The sequence below is a fragment of the Quercus suber genome, unplaced genomic scaffold, assembly GCF_002906115.3.
Source record: "Quercus suber isolate HL8 unplaced genomic scaffold, Cork oak 2.0 scaffold_17, whole genome shotgun sequence".
Taxonomy (NCBI): domain Eukaryota; kingdom Viridiplantae; phylum Streptophyta; class Magnoliopsida; order Fagales; family Fagaceae; genus Quercus; species Quercus suber.
In genome coordinates this window covers 883,084-907,856 of record NW_027069482.1, presented here as the reverse complement: position 1 = coordinate 907,856, position 24,773 = coordinate 883,084, and the positions used below count along the sequence as shown (strand labels likewise).

Genomic DNA, 24,773 nt, shown 5'->3' with positions numbered 1-24,773 from the left:
AACATAATTTAATTTATTTGTCTTTTATAATGTATTGGTTAATTATACTGCTTTAATTATTTTTGTTTAGCCTAACAATAAACTGTATTGCTTTAATTTGTTTGTCAATAATTATACTGCTTTAATTTGTTATATTGTTGTTTCTCAAAAAAAAAAAAAAATGTTATATTGTTTAGCCCGGCCATGTGCACATTATACAAAGAGCCAGCCACACATCCAATGTGCAGCACAATAATTAAAGCAGTGTAATATGCAGCACATCACATTTTTTTAATTATTGTGATGCCCGGCCCTATGTGCCCATCTACCCCACCCAACTCAACAGACAAGCACAAGCCTCAATGCCTCATGCCTAATGCCCCCAATCACAAGAGCTAGCTGCCAATCAGAAAATTTCATAATCACAAATCACAATACACATTACACTAAAAGAAAATTAATATCTCACCAACACAAGTTACACAACACCAACACCAACACCAACACACACCAACACCAACGGATAAGATAAAGCCAAGTTCAAAAAGACAAGAAAATAGGCAAAAAGCAAAATATTAATAAAGCTAAAGAGTAAAGATTTGGCCAGGCTCCAGCCAATCATAGACTCACAGTTCAAAAGAGAGAGAGTTAGACTCTTAAAGGATAAAGAGAGAGAGACTCTCGTTCATTAATTTCATTTCATAGTTTTCATTTATGGATTCAGATAAAGAGGGAGAGACTGAGAGAGAGTCAAAGAGAAATACCTTGAGGGGGGAGGCCTAAAGGTTGAGGCTGTTGAGGCAATGACGAGCAATCTTAGATGAGGGGTGAGCAATGAGCGACGACGAGCGAGCGATCTCCGACAACGACGATGTGCTCTGGACTGGACCGATCTCCGATGATGAGCGAGCTATGAGCAAGCTGATGCATTGCTCTGACTCCTCTAAGGCGGTGGCGCGTTGCTCTATCTTTACTCTTTAGGTTTGCTTTAGGCCTTTAGTGATTTCTGATTTAGAAGTGATTTCTGATTTAGGGATTTGCTCTGTATTGGGGTTTGGTTTTTTTTTTTTTTTTTTTTTTTTTTTTTTTTTGAGAATCCGTGGGTTGGTACCTCTATAATCTATTGGGCTTGCTGTGGGCTTGCCATGGGCTTGTTTCTGTTACAAATTTTTTTTTTTCAAATTTTAGTTCAAAATTTTTTTTTGGGCTTTTTTTTTTTTGCTTGAAAGTAGAACAAATAACTTTTTTTTTTTTTTTTAAATTTGAGGGTGTTCCTAATTTTGTGATTGAGGGTGTTCCTAATACTGATCAAATATAAAAAAAATTTAATTATTATTATATATATTTTTTTTTTTTTCAAGTCAGGGTGTTCCTAGGAACACCTTGAGCTTCACGTGGCACCGCCACTGCTCTCTTCACCTAAGAAAAAGAACCATTAACAAACAAACGAAAAAGGTTTTACCCTATTTTTTAAACTTTACCCCTCGCCTTGACAATCTTGCTTCAATTTTAACTTCTTCAACATGCTCTGATACCTCATAAAATTGAAAACACAAAAGAAAAGATAGGCAAAAAAACATGCTCTAAGTACCTTGAATGTTCGTCCTAAAGCAAGCAGACTAATTGTCATGGTTGAATTAAAAAGTGGGGAAATGGGGAGATCACTCTCCCCCTTTGTCTAGGATTTGGATCCTCTCGATTGCAAAATGAAATGGATAGTTTCCATTTATGGCCCATTTGGATTGAGGGAGAGTAGAATAGAGTTTGCTGAAAATTAGCCTAATTTTCAACCAATTCTACTATACTCCTCCTCTGTCCTCCCTCTACCAAACGAGCCTTAAAGATTGTGATTCAAAGTGGAATAAATATATAAATTTAAGATTTTTCCAACTCATTAAAAATTTAAATGTGGTTAAATTAAACTAGAGTTATTGAGTTGGTAAAATCTAGACCGTTGATTTTTTTTCTCACTTTGAATCAAGGCCTCTAAATGGACGCTCCCCATTTCAAGGGAAATGGAAATTAGCCTAATCCTCTCCATTTCAAGGGAAATGGAGAGCATCCAAATCATTTTATCTATGGTGACGACATCTACAGTGGCTTTCTTTCACTTGTCATCATTGACGTTCAAGGTGCTTCAAGAAATTTTTTCATTTGTCTTTAAAGGAGTGGCTTTTGCATCTGAGTTTCTGAGGTTTACGAGGGATTTTGGCTATCTCAGAGGTTGGTATAATGGTGAGGGAAAACCCAGTCTCTACAGGAGAATTGTTGGGTTCTTTTTTGTTTAAATTTGGTTTTGCCATGTGTAGATCAGCCTTATGGTTGACGCAATTCGAAGAAGTTGTTGGTCTCCTTTTCCTTTAGACTATGATTGATGTAAATTTAAGTGATTTTAGGCATGCTTTACTCTATCCGTAATGTGTATGTGAATTTTTTTGTTCTATCATAAATGTGGTTTGTTCTAAGATTTTTTTTTTTCAGGGGTTTAGCCATTAGATTTTCTCAAGAAAAAGCCAGAGATGTTGGAGGGGTATTTTTATCTTTTGACTTTAGCATAGAGTCTAGCTCACACGTGGTGCACATACTTATATTTTTCGTCAAACTTAACAGTAAAACAGACAATAAGGAATTAAGTGTTACAAAGTTTTTTATTTGAGAAATCGATTGTTCACAAGGCAAAGTGTAAAATAAAATATAGTTTCACGTGAAAAAGTGTAATTTCCTCTAAATTAAAACCAAGCACCAGAATAATAAAAATAAAAACAATTTATAACGTACATTTACTTAAATTTTTATGTTAATCAAATATCCTTTTAATAAATTAAGTTTTTCTTCTATTAATGCACAATTCTTTGAATTAATTTGGTCTTCAATGTTGTGTCATTTGCACTCCCCCTTAACTATTGGGTAATTTGTATTCCTCCCCTCAATGGTTTTTAAGTAATTTTATTGTAAAATATACTAGGAATCAAAAGTTTCTGTAAAGTGTTAATAGAGTAGAGGGTTATTTGCTCACTTTTATTGAGCCGGACATTGATCGATTCTGAATCAAAATCTTCTATACTATTTTTTCTACACCACTCTGTGTGTCACCAATCAATTATGTCACACGTTCATAAATTCCTAAATTATGCTTTTAATTTCCCTTACATTTTTTTTTTTTTGAAAATCTAATTTCTCTTACTTAAAATAAAGGATAACCAAAAAATAAATGCTTCTTATCCCCACCACCACAATCAACTTACGCCACTGGCACCTAACAAAGACCACCACCATAACCTCATCAACACCACAAACTGCCTCTAAAGAAGACCGAATAAATCTGTTCACCTTAAACAACTCAAACTTAGCAAGCCAACAAAACTTCAATGTCGTTGACAAGATTGAATCTTTTGGGATTGATTGCTCACATTGTTGGGTTGAGTTTGGTTTTGGGGTTCATAGGGATAATGGTTCTGTTTGCTTAATTAAGAGGAAAAAGGCAATGGGTAGATAAGGAGTTTTGGGGGGGTAATGGGCGGAAGTGTGCATTAATGGGGAACATTCAACAGATATATATAAGTCTTCAAGGGCAGTTTGAGGTGCGCGCCAGTGAGGTTGTGGTGGTGGTTTTTGTCAGTGCCGTTGGTGGAGGTTGATGGTGGTGGTATAAGAAGCCTTTTTTTTTTTTTAATCATTTATTTTAGGTAAGAGAAATTATAAGCATAAATTTAAAAATTAATGGGCACCTGGCAGAATTTTATTAGCGATACATAGAATGGGACAGAGAAAATAGTTAAAAGATTATGATTCCTCCATTCTATAATTTAAAGAGGAATTGTAAACTTCTCCATAGATAAAAAGGGACGAGTATTCCCCCAAAAAAATAATAATAACTCCAGGAGGATCGTCATTGTAGAATTATTATTAAACAAAAGATACGCCCCATAAAAAAATTAAAAAAAAAAAAAAAACCAATAATACGTTAATTATATATAGACGCGCAGATAAACCGATTGGCACTCCTTATAGGAAAGAAACAAACAACAGACATACAACCACATCTAAATAAAGGGATAACAGGAGTTGGATATGGAAACACATTGACGACCCCACTTCTGCAGGCTTTTACTGGCCTTTTTTGTTTCTGCATTCTCCGCCTTTGTTGTATGGTGCGGGATGAGCACATTTATCGCTGCAGTCTTCACAAGGATGGTTAGGATCTAGGGCCTGCTTGGTAACCTGTTTTGGTGGATCTACAAGAATCCGGCTTATTTTGGGGTTCAAGAGGTACTCCAACTCCAAGTCGTACTCGATCAGGCTTTCTTCGACGCGGCCATTGTACCAGAGAGTGGTGGCGTTGCTCTCAACAACGACAAAAGCACCTGCACAACAATATGCGTTAATAAGGAGCATCACCATCACAAATAATATTGCCAGGGGATATATCCCTCCCCTTCCTTTTTGAACTTCCATTTCAGTACCAGTACTATTTCTTTATCTCACTCCCTTGATAGTACTATAGCTACTTGATCTTACTCCACAACTACTCTTTCACGCACATTGTATACTTTCACAGGTAAACCTACTTTATAGTGAGTAAAAGAAGAGAGTGATGACCAAAAGGAGACGGATAATGCACTATATAATATTATTTTAATTTGATGATTCCACGTGTCATACTTTTTGTGGAATTCCTTTTCTTTTCTTTTTTTTCTTACGTCCTTGCATGACATCACATCGAGGACTTTTTATTTTATAACTCTAATGCTAGAAATAATATAAATTCAATATTATAATTTATCATGTTATTAAGAGTTACCAATCATTCTACTTTTAGATTAATTTGGAAGTTGAGGTGTACTTTTGTAAAAGTATACCTCAATTGCCACTGGGCTTGTAGCTTAGTGGCACCCGATGTTATTGTATACTTTGAGTTTGGAGGTTCTATCCTCATATTTACCCAGCAAAATAAAAGTACATCTCAATTTCAAAATTAATAAAAGTAGAATAATTAAGTACACCATAACTTTCATTTAAAAATTATAATAATATTTATCAGAGAATGGGGCAGTTCTACGCTTAAAAAAGATGTGTTATATGCTGTATAATTTGCTCTATACTTTCTTAAAAAATATCATAAATTTTGAGTAGAATTTATGGTATGTCTTCTCTCATATATCTGAATTTATTTATTTATTTTTATAATTAAGTAGTTGGTGATAAAAGATTTGAACAATTAACAAATTCATTAAAAACATTAAAAAAATATCAATTAAACACTAAAAAAAGTGAAAGGCCCGTAGAAAATTTTGTTGCTCACTTTTTTATTTTATTTTATTTATTTATTGATAGCCTATAGAAACAGTTTTAATCCACACATTTATTTTTATAATTAAGTAGTTGGTGATAAAAGATTTGAACAATTAACAAATTCATTAAAAACATTAAAAAAAATCAATTAAACACTAAAAAAAGTGAAAGGCCCGTAGAAAATTTTGTTGCTCACTTTTTTATTTTATTTTATTTATTTATTGATAGCCTATAGAAACAGTTTTAATCCACACACACACACACACACACAAGGCCCGTAAGACTAGAGATCCTAAAACAAAGGCTTGCTCCAAGATAATTACATCACGTACTCAAAAATAAAATAAAAGCACTCCTGATAAATAATCATAGTTTAATATAATATTTAGCTAGTGACCTTTTTGGATGAGAAACCAATAGCAAATTGTCGGCAGAAATGTAATGTGTCTCCCTCGGTGGTTGGTATTCCAGTTCGATATTAGGTTTCTCTCTCCAATGAGCTCCCCTCTAACCAATTACGATGAACCTGCTGTAAATTAATAAAGAAATAAAAAGTAGAAAAAGCTTACTAGTATAATCAATTATGATTCGAACAAGTTTAAACCATACATATATGGAAAGTCGTTTTCTTCATTATTTATTTGAATAATATAAATGCTTTTCCACTTGCAAATTCTCTAATAATTGATCTCTTCTTTTCAACGTAATGTGATACATTCTATTATTCAATTCTCCCCAAACAGTACCCACCCCACTTTTTTTCTATTTTTCTGTTTTTGTAAATGTACTAAAAATTTTCTACAATTATTGCTCTCTGTCATCAGCTCAAGATACCAATTGATTTTAATTTTTTATGTAATTGATTTTCTGCTTTTAGTGTAGATGGGATTTGAATCTCAAATTTCTCATTTGATGACAAAATGTTTTATCAGTTGAACTAATTAGACCCCATAAACTCAACCCACTTGTCTATACTCCATAAAAAAGATTAAGTACTTTTTGTAATTAGGAGGAGTTGAAATATTTGGACAAAGTTTCTCTCCAAACTAGTTTGATGAGAAATTTTTCAAACTTCTCATATATTTATTTTTTGAATATGAATTTTGAAAATCTAACAATTAAATTTCATATTTTTTTTATTCTTAATATGTATATTATCAAATTTTTTTCAAATCAGATGTTATTTACTATTCGATCAATAAACTTAACTTTTATACACAATTTTATGTCACAAAAACTTAAAATTTTAACATTTATTTGTTGACATGGTAATTGATTTTTTATCTTCTTGAAATTTTACAAGCATAAAGGATAAAATAAGAATATGTAATTCAACCATTAATTAGATAATTCACCATCAATATAAAAATATTTGAAGAGCATTTCTTTGCTCGAAATTTTTTATATTTTTGTTTCTACCATTCGAAGTATTTTTCAGATCTGCTGTCTAAAATATAGTTTCATGCGTAACAAATGCTTGGCTTTCAAACATCGCATTTTCCAACTTTAGCTTTTTACTGACAGCACCTCTCTCTCTTTTTCTTTAACTTTACCTCTTTATTCCTGAACAAAGTAGCAGTAGCCTGGTCTGTAAGACTGTAACTGTTCGGATAATATTTTCATGGCTTTATTTTTTGGGGATAAACAAGTATCAGTGATGTTGCGATTATTATAAATTTTATTAAATAAATTTGACAAGCTAATGCATTGGTATCTTAGGATTTTAAGCTAGCAGAGACGGAGCAAAAAAAAAAAAACTTCAAACAGGCATCTATATAGTATTAAAAAATTATAAATACACAAAATTGTTGTTTCTAAATAGATTAAAATGCAATCACTTACTAAAAATAAAATAAAAATAAAAACAAAATAATGTTTTTTTTTCTAATACTAGACTGACTAGAAGTTTTTTTTGTTGAAATTAGAGCATTCATAGTGGTAGTGCTAAAAATTTTAGCTTTTAACATATCAAAAAGTTACCTTATCTATTTTACTACCTCACTTTACAATACACCCGATATTAAATGTTCTATTTTTTTATCACTTCATTTAAAATAATATAAACAACTCATTAACTTTATATTTTTGTTTCTACAAATAATATTTGAAGAGTTTTTTTTGCTCGAATCCTTTATATTTTTGTTTCTACCATTCGAAATATTTTTCAGATATACTGTCTAAAATATAGTTTCATGCGTAACAAATGCTTGGCTTTCTTTTTTATCTTTTTTTTTTTTGTAGTCACAAATGCTTGGCTTTCAAGCATAGCATTCTCCAACTTTAGCTTTTTACTGNTACTTTTTGTGAATTCCTTTTCTTTTCTTTTTTCTTACGTCCTTGCATGACATCACATCGAGGACTTTTTATTTTATAACTCTAATGCTAGAAATAATATAAATTCAATATTATAATTTATCATGTTATTAAGAGTTACCAATCATTCTACTTTTAGATTAATTTGGAAGTTGAGGTGTACTTTTGTAAAAGTATACCTCAATTGCCACTGGGCTTGTAGCTTAGTGGCACCCGATGTTATTGTATACTTTGAGTTGGAGGTTCTATCCTCATATTTACCCAGCAAAATAAAAGTACATCTCAATTTCAAAATTAATCTAAAAGTAGAATAATTAAGTACACCATAACTTTCATTTAAAAATTATAATAATATTTATCAGAGAATGGGGCAGTTCTACGCTTAAAAAAGATGTGTTATATGCTGTATAATTTGCTCTATACTTTCTTAAAAAATATCATAAATTTTGAGTAGAATTTATGGTATGTCTTCTCTCATATATCTGAATTTATTTATTTATTTTTATAATTAAGTAGTTGGTGATAAAAGATTTGAACAATTAACAAATTCATTAAAAACATTAAAAAAATATCAATTAAACACTAAAAAAAGTGAAAGGCCCGTAGAAAATTTTGTTGCTCACTTTTTTATTTTATTTTATTTTTTATTGATAGCCTATAGAAACAGTTTTAATCCACACATTTATTTTTATAATTAAGTAGTTGGTGATAAAAGATTTGAACAATTAACAAATTCATTAAAAACATTAAAAAAAATCAATTAAACACTAAAAAAAGTGAAAGGCCCGTAGAAAATTTTGTTGCTCACTTTTTTATTTTATTTTATTTATTTATTGATAGCCTATAGAAACAGTTTTAATCCACACACACACACACACACACAAGGCCCGTAAGACTAGAGATCCTAAAACAAAGGCTTGCTCCAAGATAATTACATCACGTACTCAAAAATAAAATAAAAGCACTCCTGATAAATAATCATAGTTTAATATAAATTTAGCTAGTGACCTTTTTGGATGAGAAACCAATAGCAAATTGTCGGCAGAAATGTAATGTGTCTCCCTCGGTGGTTGGTATTCCAGTTCGATATTAGGTTTCTCTCTCCAATGAGCTCCCCTCTAACCAATTACGATGAACCTGCTGTAAATAATAAAGAAATAAAAAGTAGAAAAGCTTACTAGTATAATCAATTATGATTCGAACAAGTTTAAACCATACATATATGGAAAGTCGTTTTCTTCATTATTTATTTGAATAATATAAATGCTTTTCCACTTGCAAATTCTCTAATAATTGATCTCTTCTTTTCAACGTAATGTGATACATTCTATTATTCAATTCTCCCCAAACAGTACCCACCCCACTTTTTTTCTATTTTTCTGTTTTTGTAAATGTACTAAAAATTTTCTACAATTATTGCTCTCTGTCATCAGCTCAAGATACCAATTGATTTTAATTTTTTATGTAATTGATTTTCTGCTTTTAGTGTAGATGGGATTTGAATCTCAAATTTCTCATTTGATGACAAAATGTTTTATCAGTTGAACTAATTAGACCCCATAAACTCAACCCACTTGTCTATACTCCATAAAAAAGATTAAGTACTTTTTGTAATTAGGAGGAGTTGAAATATTTGGACAAAGTTTCTCTCCAAACTAGTTTGATGAGAAATTTTTCAAACTTCTCATATATTTATTTTTTGAATATGAATTTTGAAAATCTAACAATTAAATTTCATATTTTTTTTATTCTTAATATGTATATTATCAAATTTTTTTCAAATCAGATGTTATTTACTATTCGATCAATAAACTTAACTTTATACACAATTTTATGTCACAAAAACTTAAAATTTTAACATTTATTTGTTGACATGGTAATTGATTTTTTATCTTCTTGAAATTTTACAAGCATAAAGGATAAAATAAGAATATGTAATTCAACCATTAATTAGATAATTCACCATCAATATAAAAATATTTGAAGAGCATTTCTTTGCTCGAAATTTTTATATTTTTGTTTCTACCATTCGAAGTATTTTTCAGATCTGCTGTCTAAAATATAGTTTTCATGCGTAACAAATGCTTGGCTTTCAAACATCGCATTTTCCAACTTTAGCTTTTTACTGACAGCACCTCTCTCTCTTTTTCTTTAACTTTACCTCTTTATTCCTGAACAAAGTAGCAGTAGCCTGGTCTGTAAGACTGTAACTGTTCGGATAATATTTTCATGGCTTTATTTTTGGGGATAAACAAGTATCAGTGATGTTGCGATTATTATAAATTTTATTAAATAAATTTGACAAGCTAATGCATTGGTATCTTAGGATTTTAAGCTAGCAGAGACGGAGCAAAAAAAAAAAAACTTCAAACAGGCATCTATATAGTATTAAAAAATTATAAATACACAAAATTGTTGTTTCTAAATAGATTAAAATGCAATCACTTACTAAAAATAAAATAAAAATAAAAACAAAATAATGTTTTTTTTTCTAATACTAGACTGACTAGAAGTTTTTTTTGTTGAAATTAGAGCATTCATAGTGGTAGTGCTAAAAATTTTAGCTTTTAACATATCAAAAAGTTACCTTATCTATTTTACTACCTCACTTTACAATACACCCGATATTAAATGTTCTATTTTTTTATCACTTCATTTAAAATAATATAAACAACTCATTAACTTTATATTTTTTTTCTACAAATAATATTTGAAGAGTTTTCTTTTGCTCGAATCCTTTATATTTTTGTTTCTACCATTCGAAATATTTTTCAGATATACTGTCTAAAATATAGTTTCATGCGTAACAAATGCTTGGCTTTCTTTTTTATCTTTTTTTTTTTTTGTAGTCACAAATGCTTGGCTTTCAAGCATCGCATTCTCCAACTTTAGCTTTTTACTGACAGTACCTTTCTCTTTTCTTTATCTCTTTATTCCTGAATAAAGTAGCAGTAGCCTAATTTGGCACTTAGTCTTAAAACAGTAGTCTTGAGTTTGACTAAGAGCTTCCTAGTTCAAGTCTGAATACCACAATTTTAAAAAAACTTCTTGAGTCAGTGATTTACTCCAATATAGGTCCACTCATCTCGAACAGTGATTAGTTTCTAGTTGAAAGTTTTGAGAAAACATTATGGGAAAAAAAAAAGTAGTAGTTGCCTGGTCTGTAACTGTTCGGATAATATTTTCATGGCATTATTTTTTGGGGATAAATAAGTATTAGTGATGTTGCGATTATTATAAATTTTATTAAATAAATTTGCCAAGCTAATGTATTGGTATCTTAGAATTTTAAGCTAGCGGAGATCGGAGTACAAGAAATAAAAATTAAAAAATTAAAAAAAAAAAAAGGCATTCATATAGTATTAAAAAATTATAAATACACAAAATCGCCGTTTCTAAATACATTAAAATGCAATCATTTACCAACAAAGACAAAAACAAAAACAAAATTTTTTTTTTCTAATCCTAGGCTAACTAGGATTTTTGTTGTTGAAGTTAGAGCATTCATAGTGGTAGTGCTAACAATTTTAACTTCTAACACATCAAAAAACTATTTATCTATTTTATCACCTCACTTTACAATACACCCGATATCAAATGTTTTATTGTTTTATCACTTCATTTAAAATAATATAAACAACTCATTAAAATAATATAAAAAAAAGAAAAAAAAAAAAAAGAGAATTTGAGCTTTTTAATTGAATGAAGAGATATAATCTTAATAAAATATTTTATTTTATTTTTAACAATTTGCTACAGTCAACTAGTATTTATACCAACTTATTGTAGTTGCAAAAAATTTAGTTTTAGTTTCTCTAATAACACATTATTTTTTTTGGTTCTTTGGTGATAAAATAGTTTTTTTTTTTCTAAAATACAATCACCATTGTGAATATTTTTATTGTTTTTGGGTTGGATAGTTGATATTTAGGTGAGACTAGTTAGGCTTATTGAGGAGAAGGGAGCATAAGGTTTTGAAAGGTAGCCCAACTACAAAAATTTAATATATAATAACTAAAAAGAAATTTTAAAATTGGACCTATGAGACCCAGGTTCCCTTGGGCCCCCACCTGGGCCCGTCCTTGGTACCAAAGACATAAAATGAAAAAGTCTTTGAAAATTTTATTTATTATAATGCTGGTGTAACATGAATTTCACTTATTACTACATCAGTTTATATGTGTTTTTGTTTTTAAGTACAATTTATAATAGTTTTCATATTTTTCCAACCAATAATGAGTATTGGGCACGAATAAAATCATATCTATTTTTTGTGCATGTTAAATTACGTCCATTGATGACTCTCCTTACATACATCAATAATTCCATTATTTTTTTAGCATTTTTATTTTATTCATTGATTTTTTTAGGTTAAATTGCAAAGTACACCCCTAAAATTTGGAGGTCTTTAGATTTTATACCTTAAAGTTTTAGAATTTGAATTTTACACCCTAAAGTTTTAATCCATTTACATCAACAATCCCCCATCCATTTTTATTGACATTGTGGGGCCAGCTATATAAGGCGGTATTGGTAAGTTTGTAAGGAATGGGCCTGCGGCCCAATGACCCAATTCGAGGACAGTAATCCGTCCGAGGATGATTTAATAAGGGCATGATACGAATAATATAAGAAGAAGAGCCGAGGATTGCAAATGAAAATTCAAAATATGTCCGAGGAGAAGATTCACCTCAAAACGATAGTCCAAGGTGGACGTAACTATCTGATTACCCTAGATAGTCCATAAGGTTGTATTCTAATTGAGAAACAGATATGAGATAGTGGAGGCTTCAAATAACTTCTGACGCTGCTACCTCCACATTAAATGCTTCCTAGCTAACTCTCTAGCCGCATTAATGTGGAGGTGGTGCCTGAATAGTGATTAAGCAGCCTTATGATGGCTGGTTGAGGATTTTAGAAAGTGGGAGATGGGACAGAAAGGAGTTCCCAGGATAGAACCTACACGTGTACGGCGAAAATAAGGGGAGGAACGTAGTATATAACATGAAAAGGAATGACATTGTAGAGAGGGACAGAAAATCAACCAGAGAAGGAGAGGCTTTTCCTATCAAGTAGAGCTAGTTCTTTCACCCACTCTCTAAAAATTTATTGTTTCGGTTTGTTAGACCGTTTTTCCCTTTCATTTTAGGAGGCTTTTCCAAATTGAGTCCCTACAATTGGCACCGTCTGTGGGAAGAACTTGATCTATTTCTAGGGAAAGGCTAGTGCACAGTTAAAATGGAAGAAGGAGCACCGCAACAACCCGTGGTGAACCCACAACAGACAAATGTTAACCCCTACCAGGCAGAGTCCAGGGTGTCCCAGCATGACAATCTGTTGGTAGTCCATGAACAAAGGGGGGATCGCAAGGGAAGTGTGCGAACAACCCATACTGAGAGAAGTCATTCTCGGGGCAGAAGCCATATTTCCCATGTAAAGAACGACGAGGACATGCAACGTGAGATTAACAAACTGAAAAAGGAATTGCGACACGAATGACGAAAGCGTAGGTCTCACCACTCTAGGCAATTTTCTGAAGAGTCTGATGACACCAGTTATAGGCAAAGGTCGAGAACTCCACCTAGTGAATCTTTTTCCTATGATGAGGAGCACCACCGCGGGCAAGGGGACAAGAGTCCGCCTCGCCAGGGTTTGGGGAATGACGCTTTGAACAAAGCTTTGAGTCAGGTTTCAAAATCACCTTTCACGCGACGTATCGAGGATGCAGATCTTCCTCGACGATTCCATCAACCCACGTTCACCATTTATAATGGTAGGACGGATCCAGTGGAGCATGTCAGCCATTACAGTCAAAGAATGGCTGTTCATGCTAAGGACAAGGCCTTGATGTGTAAGGTTTTCCCATCTAGCCTAGGCCCAATGGCGATGAGATGGTTTAACGGTCTAAGAGCAAATTCCATTGGCTCCTTTAAGAAGTTTACCCAGGCTTTTGGTGCTCGCTTTATCACCTGCAGGAGAGTCTCTCAGCCCTTAGGTTCGTTACTGTCCATGTCTATGCGTGAGGGGGAGACCCTGAAGGCCTATTCTGATAGACCCTGCAGGTAAGTTTGTAGGGAATGGGCCTGCGGCCCAATGACCCAATTCGAGGACAGTAATCCGTCCGAGGATGATTTAATAAGGGCATGATACGAATAATATAAGAAGAAGAGCCGAGGATTGCAAATGAAAATCCAAAATATGTCCGAGGAGAAAATTCACCTCAAAACGATAGTCCAAGGTGGACGTAACTATCTGATTACCCTAGATAGTCCATAAGGTTGTATTGTAATTGAGAAACGGATATGAGATAGTGGAGGCAACAAATAACTTCTGACGCTGCTACCTCCACATTAAATGCTTCCTAGCTAACTCTCTAGCCGCATTAATGTGGAGGTGGTGCCTGAATAGTGATTAAGCAGCCTTATGATGGCTGGTTGAGGATTTTAGAAAGTGGGAGATGGGACAGAAAGGAGTTCCCAGGATAGAACCTACACGTGTACGGCGAAAATAAGGGGAGGAACGTAGTATATAACATGGAAAGGAATGACATTGTAGAGAGGGACAGAAAATCAACCAGAGAAGGAGAGGCTTTTCCTATCAAGTAGAGCTAGTTCTTTCACCCACTCTCTAAAAATTTATTGTTTGGATTTGTTAGATCATTTTTCCCTTTCATTTTAGGAGGCTTTTCCAAATTGAGTCCCTACAATTGGTGCCGTCTGTGGGAAGAACTTGATCTATTTCTAGGGAAAGGCTAGTGCACAATTAAAATGGAAGAAGGAGCACCGCAACAACCCGTGGTGAACCCACAACAGACAAATGTTAACCCCTACCAGGCAGAGTCCAGGGTGTCCCAGCATGACAATCCGTTGGTAGTCCATGAACAAAGGGGGGATCGCAAGGGAAGTGTGCGAACAACCCATACTGAGGGAAGTCATTCTCGGGGCAGAAGCCATATTTCCTATGTAAAGAACGACGAGGACATGCAACGTGAGATTAACAAACTGAAAAAGGAATTGCGACACGAATGACGAAAGCGTAGGTCTCACCACTCTAGGCAATTTTCTGAAGAGTCTGATGACACCAGTTATAGGCAAAGGTTGAGAACTCCACCTAATGAATCTTTTTCCTACGATGAGGAGCACCACCGCGGGCAAGGGGACAAGAGTCCGCCTCGCCAGGGTTTGGGGAATGACGCTTTGAACAAAGCTTTGAGTCAGGTTTCAAAATCACCTTTCACGCGACGTATCGAGGATGCAGATCTTCCTCGACGATTCCATCAACCCACGTTCACCATTTATAATGGTAGGACGGATCCAGTGGAGCATGTAAGCCATTACAGTCAAAGAATGGCTATTCATGCTAAGGACAAGGCCTTGATGTGTAAGGTTTTCCCATCTAGCCTAGGCCCAGTGGCGATGAGATGGTTTAACGGTCTGAGAGCAAATTCCATTGGCTCCTTTAAGAAGTTTACCCAGGCTTTTGGTGCTCGCTTTATCACCTGTAGGAGAGTCTCTCAGCCCTTAGGTTCGTTACTGTCCATGTCTATGCGTGAGGGGGAGACCTTGAAGGCCTATTCTGATAGATACTGGGAAATGTTCAACGAAGTAGATAGGGCCTACAATGACGTGGCCATTAATACTTTTACGGCTAGCCTGCCAACTGAGCATGATCTAAGGAAATCATTGACTGGCAAACCTATTACCAGTGTGCACCAGCTTATGGATCGGATTGACAAGTATAGAAGGGTAGAAGAGAATCAGATACAGGATAGAGGCAAATCCAAGGTAATCCCTCAGGAAATGAGGGATTTTAGGTCGAACCGGTATAACAATAATCGGCCTCGGAAGGATTTTGGGGGGGAACCAGGATCAACTAATTCCCAGGTGGTTAATGCGGTGTTCTGAGAACCGGTGCAATAGGTTCTGAAGAAGATAAAAGATGAGCCATTCTTCAGATGGCCCAATAGAATGGCAGGGGATCTTGCGAAACGTAATTGAAACCTCTACTGCTAGTATCACTAGGATTATGGGCACATTATTGAGGATTGCAGAAATTTGTGGGATCATTTAGATCAGCTGGTCCGAGAAGGAAAGTTGACCCAACTTCTGCACCATTCCAGTGGCCGAGAAAGTTAGGCAGGTTCGACATTTCGGGGGGATGCTTCTTTAGGACCCCCCTAGATACGATACACGTTATATTCGCTGCCCCAGGTAGAAACGGGTCCTGCCCTTCCAGGGTAATGTCTGTGTCTCATTGTTTGGATGAGAGATCCAGTTCAGTGTCGAAGAGAGCCAGATCAGAGACATCGCTGGTTTTAGGCTTTTCAGAGGAGGATAAGAAAGGAACCATACAACCACATGATGATGCTTTGGTGGTTACACTAATGATCAGGGGGTATGACATTAGGAGGGTGATGATTGACGAGGGTAGCGTAGCCGAGGTGATGTATCCCGACCTGTATAGGGGGTTAAATTTAAGACCCCAAGACTTGACAGCTTATAGTTCCCCATTGGTGAGTTTTGAGGGCAAGTCGGTCATTCTATTGGGCATGATTAGATTGCCTGTATAAACTGGCTCAAATGTGGTGGAGGTAGATTTTATTGTAGTAGATGCTTTTTCTCCGTACACTACTATTTTGGGTAGGCCTTGGCTGCATACTTTAGGGCCTGCCTCTTCTACACTTCATCAGAAGGTGAAATATCCATCGAAAGGCCAGGTGTTAGAGATATTGGGGAATCAAACCATGGCTAGGCAATGCTTGATAACGGCTATTCAACATCGGCCAAAGGCAGACATTTCAACCACGGCCGAGAATGATTTATAGCAATCAAAGTCTCCGACGACCCTTTCCAGCGCATCTGCTGGGGGAGTGGAGTGTGAAAATTTGGAAAGGGTGAGTGTTGAGGATGACCCAGATAAGTTCTTTCAGGTCGGACCGCAGTTGCCTGTGGCGAAGAAGGAACAATTAGTTGAAATCCTTAGGAAAAACATTGATGTGTTTGCATGGAATGCTTATGAAGCACCAGGGGTGGATCCAGATTTCATTTGTCATCATCTAAATGTTAACCCCTCTGTTATTCCAAAAAAGCAACCACCTCGACGTCCGTCCAAAGCACATGTCGAGGCAATTAAGGACGAAGTGACCAAGCTCAAATAGGCATAAGCTATCAAGGAGGTGTTTTACCCTCAATGGTTGGCTAACACAGTCGTGGTAAAAAAGAAAAATGGAAAGTGCCGCGTGTGTGTAGATTTTACGGACCTTAATAAGGCCTGTCCAAAAGATCCTTTCCCTATGCCCCGTATAAATCAACTAGTGGATGCAACAGTAGGCCACCCTCGAATGAGTTTCCTAGACGCCTTCCAGGGCTATCATCAGATCCCACTAGCAGTGGACGATCAGGAAAAAATCGTTTTTCTCACTCCCACTGGATATTATCACTACAAGGTAATGCCCTTTGGCCTGAAGAATGTAGGGTCTACTTACCAACGGATGATGACAAAGATGTTTGAGCCACAGTTGGACAAAAGCATCGAAGTCTATATTGATGATATGGTTGTGAAGAGCAGAGTTGTGACTAAGCATGTGGTAGACCTTACCAATACTTTTGAGATTTTAAGGAAACACAAATTGAGGCTGAACGCATCCAAGTGTGCATTTGGAGTGGGCTCGGGGAAGTTTTTGGGTTACATGGTGACTCACTGAGGAATTGAGGTAAACCCTGATCAAATCAGGGCCATAAGTAGCTTGCAAGCACCTCGGAATCCTAATGAGGTCCAAAGGTTGACTGGGATGACCGCTGCTCTGAATAGATTCATCTCCAGGTCGGCGGATAGGTGCAGGCCTTTTTTCCTTTTACTCCACAAGTGGAAGGGGTTCGAGTGGACAGAGGAGTGCGCTCTGGCATTTCAGCAACTTAAGGAATATCTATCTCGGCCACCAATTATGTCTAGCCCCGAGGTGGACGAGGTCCTTTTTTCCTACCTTGCAATAGCCACTTATGCGATTAGTTTCGTTTTGATACAAGTAGATAATGGTGTGCAACGGCCAGTCTATTACGTGAGCAAGTCATTTCATGAGGCTGAGGGGCATTATTTGCCATTAGAAAATGCCATTTTGGCAGTGATACATGCTACAAGGAAACATCCCCATTATTTTCAAGTGCACACTGTGGTCGTCCTCACTTAGTATCCGCTCAAGGCAGTACTTCGAAGTGTAGACTACACTGGTAGGGTTGCCAAGTGGGGCACAATTCTAGGAGCTTTCAATATTAAATACATGTCTCGCACCTCTGTAAAGGGGCAGATTCTCGCCGATCTAGTGGCTGAGTTTGCTGAAGGCCCTGAAGAAATAGAAACAAGTCCACCAGACATGGATGAAAAATCGGTTGGCCTTATCTCTGTGCAACATGCCTTGCCCTGGAAAGTGTATGTGGACGGAGTAGTAAACCAGCGAGGGTCAGGAGTGGGGTTAGTTCTGATGTCTCCTGAAAAGGTCATTATCGAGAAGTCTTTAAGGTTGGGATTTTCAGCTACTAATAACGAAGCAGAGTATGAAGCTTTATTGAATGGGATGGAGATGGCGATGGTCAGGAAACTAGGTGGAAAAGCAGTGGAGATTTTCTCAGATTTGAGACTGGTCGTGGGTCAAGTTAGAGGTGAGTTGGAGGCTTGAGACACCAGAATGCAGGAGTACTTGGGCTAGGTTAGACGTATGCAAGTAAATTTTGAATGTTTTGAAGTAACCCATGTCCCTAGGAGCGAAAATACCCATGCAAACTCTTTGGCTACCCTTGCTACCTCCTCGGCGAAAAACTTACCCCAAGTGATAACGGTCGAAAATTTAAACACACCCACCCTAATAACGGGAGACTCGCTGCAGGTCAATCAAGTCAATTCGACGCGCAGTTGGATGGATCCTCTATTGCTATTCCTTGAGAAGGATATACTGCCCGAAGACAAATCAGAAGCTGAAAAGATACGAAGGAAAGCTCCTTGGTTCTGGTTGTCTGAGGATAAAAAGCTATATAAAGGCTTTTTCTCTGGGCTATATTTGCTTTGTGTACATCCCGAAGCATCAGAGGTGTTATTGGAAGAGTTACATGAAGGAATTTGTGGCAGTCACACTGGAGGGAGGTCTTTATCTCATCGGACGATCACCCAAGGGTATTGGTGGCTAAGTATGCAAAAAGAAGCGCAGGAGTTTGTTAGGAAGTGTGACCAATGTCAAAGATTCGCACTGAACATCCATCAGCTAGGGGGAGTTCTTAATCCGTTTTCTAGTCCTTGGCCTTTTGTTCAGTGGGGCTTAGACATCGTGGGCCCTTTCCCTAAAGCGGTTGGAAATAGAAGATATCTGTTGGTTGGCACAGACTATTTTACGAAGTGGGTCGAAGCTGAGCCTTTGGCCAATATCAGAGACGTGGATGTCAAGAAGTTTGTCTGGAAAAATATCATTACTCGATTCGAGATTCCTCAATCTCTCATCTCGGATAATGGTCTTCAATTTGACAGCAAGGCTTTTAGAAAGTATTGTTCCGATCTGGGGAGAAAAAACAGATATTCCACTCCGGCCTATCCGCAGGGAAATGGGCAGGCCGAGGCTGTCAATAAGGTTATAGTTGGTGGGCTCAAAAAAGATTAGATGATGCAAAGGGAAGGTGGGTGGAAGAGCTACCATATGTCCTCTAGACATATCGAACGACACCTAGACAGTCAACAGGAGAAACCCCATTCTCAATGACTTATGGGGCTGAGGCTGTGATTCCTCTCGAAGCAGGTTTTCCCACCCTAAGGACCAGTACTTTTACCTCAGATGGGAATGATGAACTGTTGAAGAAGAATCTAGACTTGATAGATGAACGACGAGAGAATGCGATGTTTCAATTGGCCTACTACCAACACAAGCTGAAACAAGGGTATGATGCGAATGTCAGGTTGAGGCCGTTAGCCCTAGGAGACCTGGTATTGAGAAAAGTATTGGGAACTACTAAAAATCCAGCCTGGGGAAAGTTGGGGCCCAATTGGGAAGGACCGTATCGTATCACATTTGTAGCGAGGATAGGTGCCTATTACTTGGAAGATTTGGACGAAAAAACTGTACCCCATCCCTGGAATGTAAGTAACCGAAAGAGGTATTACTATTAATAAGAGCAATTCTGTTTTACTTCCACTTACAATTTGTCCTAATTCTCCAACTTATGCTTTTGAGTCTAGCGAAGTATTAAACAGAAACTAAGTTATGTCAGGTCCTCGGACTACAAACTTAGTGAAAATTAATACACTATGACATCTATTGAAGTATTAAACAGAAACTAAGTTATGTCAGGTCCTCGGACCACAAACTTAGTGAAAATTAATACAATATGACATCTATTGAAGTATTAAACAAAAACTAAGTTATGTCAGGTCCTCGGACCACAAACTTAGTGAAAATTAATACATTATGATATCTATTCAGGTCCTCGGGCCACAAACTTAGTGAAAATTAATACACTATGACATCTATTGAAATATTAAACAGAAGCTAAGTTATGTCAAGTCCTCAGGCCACAAACTTAGTGAAAATTAATACACTATGACATCTATTGAAGTATTAAATAGAAACTAAGTTATGTCAGGTCATCGGACCACAAACTTAGTAGAAGTCAGTGCTTCTTAACTAGGATCTGTGCAATTAAAATAGTGTATGAAAGTAAATCCCATGAGCATCACTTAAAACATTTTAGGGTGCCCAGTATCTCGCTGGTTGAAGTATCTTTAGAACGTATTCTCAAATTTGGACATTTTGTAATGGATTAGAAGTAAGCCTCAATAAGGTAGTGAAGTTTATGATTAAGGTCTACTCTGTTTTCTAACTAGTATACCTAAAGTTAAATCTTCCTTTATAGTATCAGATTTCCTTCTCATGCAATCATATAAAAACAAAGAATATTCGCACAGAAAATTGCACAAGTGACAAATAAAGCCATAACATTCTATATAAATGTAATAAAATAAAAATATACATCACATTCCAAATGTCTTTTAAGGATAAATAAAATGAAAAATAACTAGAAGTTAGCTAGATCAATTATGGTTTTAATTTTATTTAGAGCTTGGATTGGGGAGCTTTGCCAGTTGCTGGCGGAGGAACATCCTTTTCCTTCTCCATTTGAACTCCTCCAGCAGGCAAAGTGGTTGAAGCTAAAGCTTGTTCAAAGCTTTGAGAAGCTGCTCCATCTTTGGGCTTCTCACCTGCCTGGTCCGAGGAGATGTCTTTGGAAACTTCAGGCACTTTGGGTTGCTCCTACTGGTTGAGAGGGGGAAGATTCTGAGTTTAGGCTTCTTTGGCCGAGTCAGCAACTGGAAGATACATCCTGTGGCTGAGAAGAAGGGCTTGAGGCTCGTATAGCTGGGGGGAAATAAACGCTGTCTGGTCTCCTCAGCTCGGAAGAAGGGTCAACACCAGCTCGATAGAGAGCTTCTGTCCAAGTCTGGGCACAATATACTCGGCAGACAACTAGCAACTCAGTTATGAATTTCTCCTCCGTCTCAGCTACACCGATGTCGTACCTGTCCTGCTCAGCCTTATCTTTTTCTTTTTCAACCTTGGCCTTTGCAGTTTCTGCCTCGGCTTTTGCTTTCTCAGCCTGGCCTCTGAGCCTCTTGGTTTCCTCCAATTATTTCTTGAAACTTGCTATCTGCTCTTGGGAGGTTGCCAACTGGTCAGTAGTGCCGCGCAGACGCTTCCTCTGATCCTCGGCTTGCTTGTGAGCATTATCCAGAGTCGAGTCGGCACTCTTCCGAGCAAGCTCTTCCTCGGCCAGCTTCTTCTTCAGTTGCGCATTGCTTTGTTCAGCAATGGTAAGTGTTTGCACAGTTGTGGCCTGCATCTTGCTCTCCTCATCCAGCTGCTGGCCATAAGAATTGGTGATCTCCTCCATCTTGAAAGTGGCTTGGACGGCCTAGAGGAAAGGGAGTTAGAGATGCAATGAATAAAGTTATGTGCAGAACATTTATAATTAAAGAGGCAGAGCAAGTAAGATGTCATACCATGCCTAAGTATCTCTTGGCGTTCAGGAAAACTTCATTCTTCCTTATACCTCTCAGCTCTGTCATATCTTTGGGGAGCAGGACGGTTTCCTCAAAGGCTGAGGCGACGTGGCACCCAATTCCGCCGTTGAAATTCCTAAGGGATGCATCCTCCCTTAGGGGCTCACCGCCGAGCATGGGTGCAGGAAGCCAAGCCTCGGGCTCCAAGGATGAGGTGGATGTCTTTCCCGTGACTCGTTGAGATCCGTGGCTAACCTTTTGCTACTTTGCAACTCGTTGAGCCTCATCTTCAAGAATTGATCGGGACCTCCCGGCTTCCACCACTTCCTTGTCTTTGGAATCTTTCCTCCTCTTCGGATCGGTAGGCTCGATCACAGGTGGTTGGGGTGGTTGATGAGGGGGAAGAGGAGATTTGGGAGGAAGGGGAAGCCTAGATTGAGTTGACTTCCTCGGCGCACCCTTCCCAGGCTGGCCTTCAATCACATCCAGGAAACTCCTCTGATTCTTCCTCTGGATGCCCATTTCTTTAGAAGTTACCTCGGGAGAGAGGGGTTGATTGAACACTTCAAATTCGTCCTCCGAGTCCAACAGTTGTACAAACCCCTCTGAAGCTTCTTCTTCTTCTTTTTCTTCTTCTTCTCCTTCTTCTTCCTCTCTTCCTTCCTGATGAGCAGGGCACGACAAAGAAGCCCCCAAAGAAGGTGTGGCCACGTGTAACGGCTCGGTGAAAGGGGTCCATTCAGGGATTGAAACGCCTTTAGGGACAATAAACCCTTCAAAGGCTACACTGATACGATGAAGCTGAGGGTCCTTAGCCTTAATCACACACTTTGGGGCTTAAAATGCCGAGGAGATAGGCTTATATCCGAGGATGATATGTGCTACTCTAAGTTGGCTGTCAGATGGGTTCACATATACCTCGGACCGCAGGAGTCTATCCAAGCTTTCCCTATTGACTAGTCCGAACTGAGGCATAGTAGCACGCTTATCTGCAAGGTCATCAAAATAAGAAGAAAGTTTTGTTAGAAACAAAAATAATTTGAACTGAAAAGCACAAACCAAACTATATAAGCTTATTACCAAAAACCCCACCTGGCTTTCCCTCTCTAGTCGGGCAGGGTAGACCATCATGCCACTCCCCAGAAAAGATTAAAAAGTCATCTTTTAAGCCCTTATTCGATGTGGGAGACATTGAATTAACCTGACTTCAAGGTGCCTAGACTTAAGATAGTAACCCTGAACTTTTAGATGATTAAGGTTATACAACCAGTTCATATCGTGATGGGTCAGGCCTAAATTCATCTTCTCGTTTAGGACTTCTATACTCCCTAATACTCTAAACATGTTGGGGGCGCACTAAGTAGGAGGTAGCCTAAAAAATCTAAGGTAATTTCTAGTGAGATTACCCATAGGAATGGTTATCCCTCCCTCCACAAAGGCAATCATAGGGATGACCACTTCCCCGGTCTTCCTATCTTTCACCCATGTTTTTGGAGAAGCATATCTCATACCCATTGTTGGGGGAATCTCATACTTCAATCTAAATGCCTTTATTTTCTCCTCGGACTCAACTAAATGTTTAAACCTACCCATTCTCTAAAAGTTATGAAGAAAAGCTAATAAAAAGGGAATGAGAACTAAGAAGGTTCAAGGAGACTTACAGGTTTAAAAAGGAGATCTTCGGACAAGGTTGTGGTATTTATGAACACACGATGAGGCAAAAGAAAGTGACAGGTTCAATGGATGTGTGCTGTGATAATATGATGGTTGTAACTGGAAAGAAAGTCTATTTAAAAAGCTATTTATAGTGGTGCAGAAATTGCGAGCAGGAAAAATCCCGCTCATAAATACTAAAAACCCTCTACCGTTGGATTAGCATATTGCCGTTGAATGTGGGGGACAGAAAGGCCGCCATAATTTAACAAGGCACGCTCTTGAAGCCAAACCGTCAGAAGGGCACCTTGGGCAGGTAGAAAGGCGTTCTAGAAATTAGGAAAAGAGGATGACGGCAAGATATCAAAATCTCCCTTCTGCCGAGGTGACAAAAAGTGAGATTTTGAGAGGCTATTGTGGGGCCAGCTATATAAGGTGGTATTGTAAGTTTGTAAGGAATGGGCCTGCGACCTAATGGCCCAATCCAAGGACAGCAATCCGTTCGAGAATGATTTAATAAGGGCATGATATGAATAATATAAGAAGAAGAGCCAAAGATTGCAAATGAAAATCCAAAATGTGTCCGAGGAGAAGATTCACCTCAGAACGATAGTCCGAGGTGGACGTAACTATCTGATTACCCTAGATAGTCCATAAGGTTGTATTGTAATTGAGAAACAGATATGGGATAGTGGAGGCAACAAATATCTTCTGACGCTGCTACCTCTATATTAAATGCTTCCCAGCTAACTCTCTGGCCGCATTAATGTGGAGGTGATGGCTGAATAGTGATCAAGCAGCCTTATGATGGCTGGTTGAGGATTCTAGAGAGTGGGAGATGGGACAGAAAGGAGTTCCCAGGATAGAACCTACACGTGTATGGCGAAAGTAAGGAGAGGAACGTAGTATATAACATGAAAAGGAGTGACATTGTAGAGAGGGACAGAAAATCAACCAAAGAAGGAGAGGCTTTTCCTATCAAGTAGAGCTAGTTCTTTCACCCACTCTCTAAAAATTTATTGTTTGGGCTTGTTGGACCGTTTTTCCCTTTCATTTTAGAAGGCTTTTACAAATTGAGTCCCTACAGACATGTTTGTTAAATGCTACGTCAGATTGTTACATGTGTATATTTTTTCCAATGAAAGGGTGCCACGTTAGTTATTCATGCCACATCACTTAAATAATATAAGAAATCTTTTAAAAATTAAAATAATTATCTAAATATAAAAAACTCGTATAAATTAAAATTGTTAGGTTCTAAGTACTTAGGAACTAATGTATTAGAACTCTAATTTGTATTGTTGGCAAACCATGATCAAAACAGGTTGTTAGTTGTGTTTTAGCTAGCTCAAAGTATGTCGTTTATGTAAAGTTGGAATCGAGTTAACTATAGAATTGAGTGTGCAATTCTGACTGACTCGATCGATCGAAAATTAGACTCGATCGATCGAAAGTCGTGCAGATTGTTTTTTCTGCAGAATTTTCAATTCAACCCTAAGCTCATA

At 37.1% G+C, this 24,773-nt stretch overlaps 1 protein-coding gene across 1 annotated transcript; it reads left to right on the top strand.

Moving 5' to 3' along the window:
* The first annotated feature begins 17,860 nt into the window (after positions 1-17,860).
* Positions 17,861-19,225, top strand: LOC136061896 (uncharacterized). Its single transcript, XM_065760313.1, has 2 exons — positions 17,861-18,239; positions 18,324-19,225. The coding sequence occupies exons 1-2, from the start codon at positions 17,861-17,863 to the stop codon at positions 19,223-19,225; spliced, it is 1,281 nt and encodes a 426-aa protein (XP_065616385.1).
* The last annotated feature ends 5,548 nt before the right edge of the window (positions 19,226-24,773 follow it).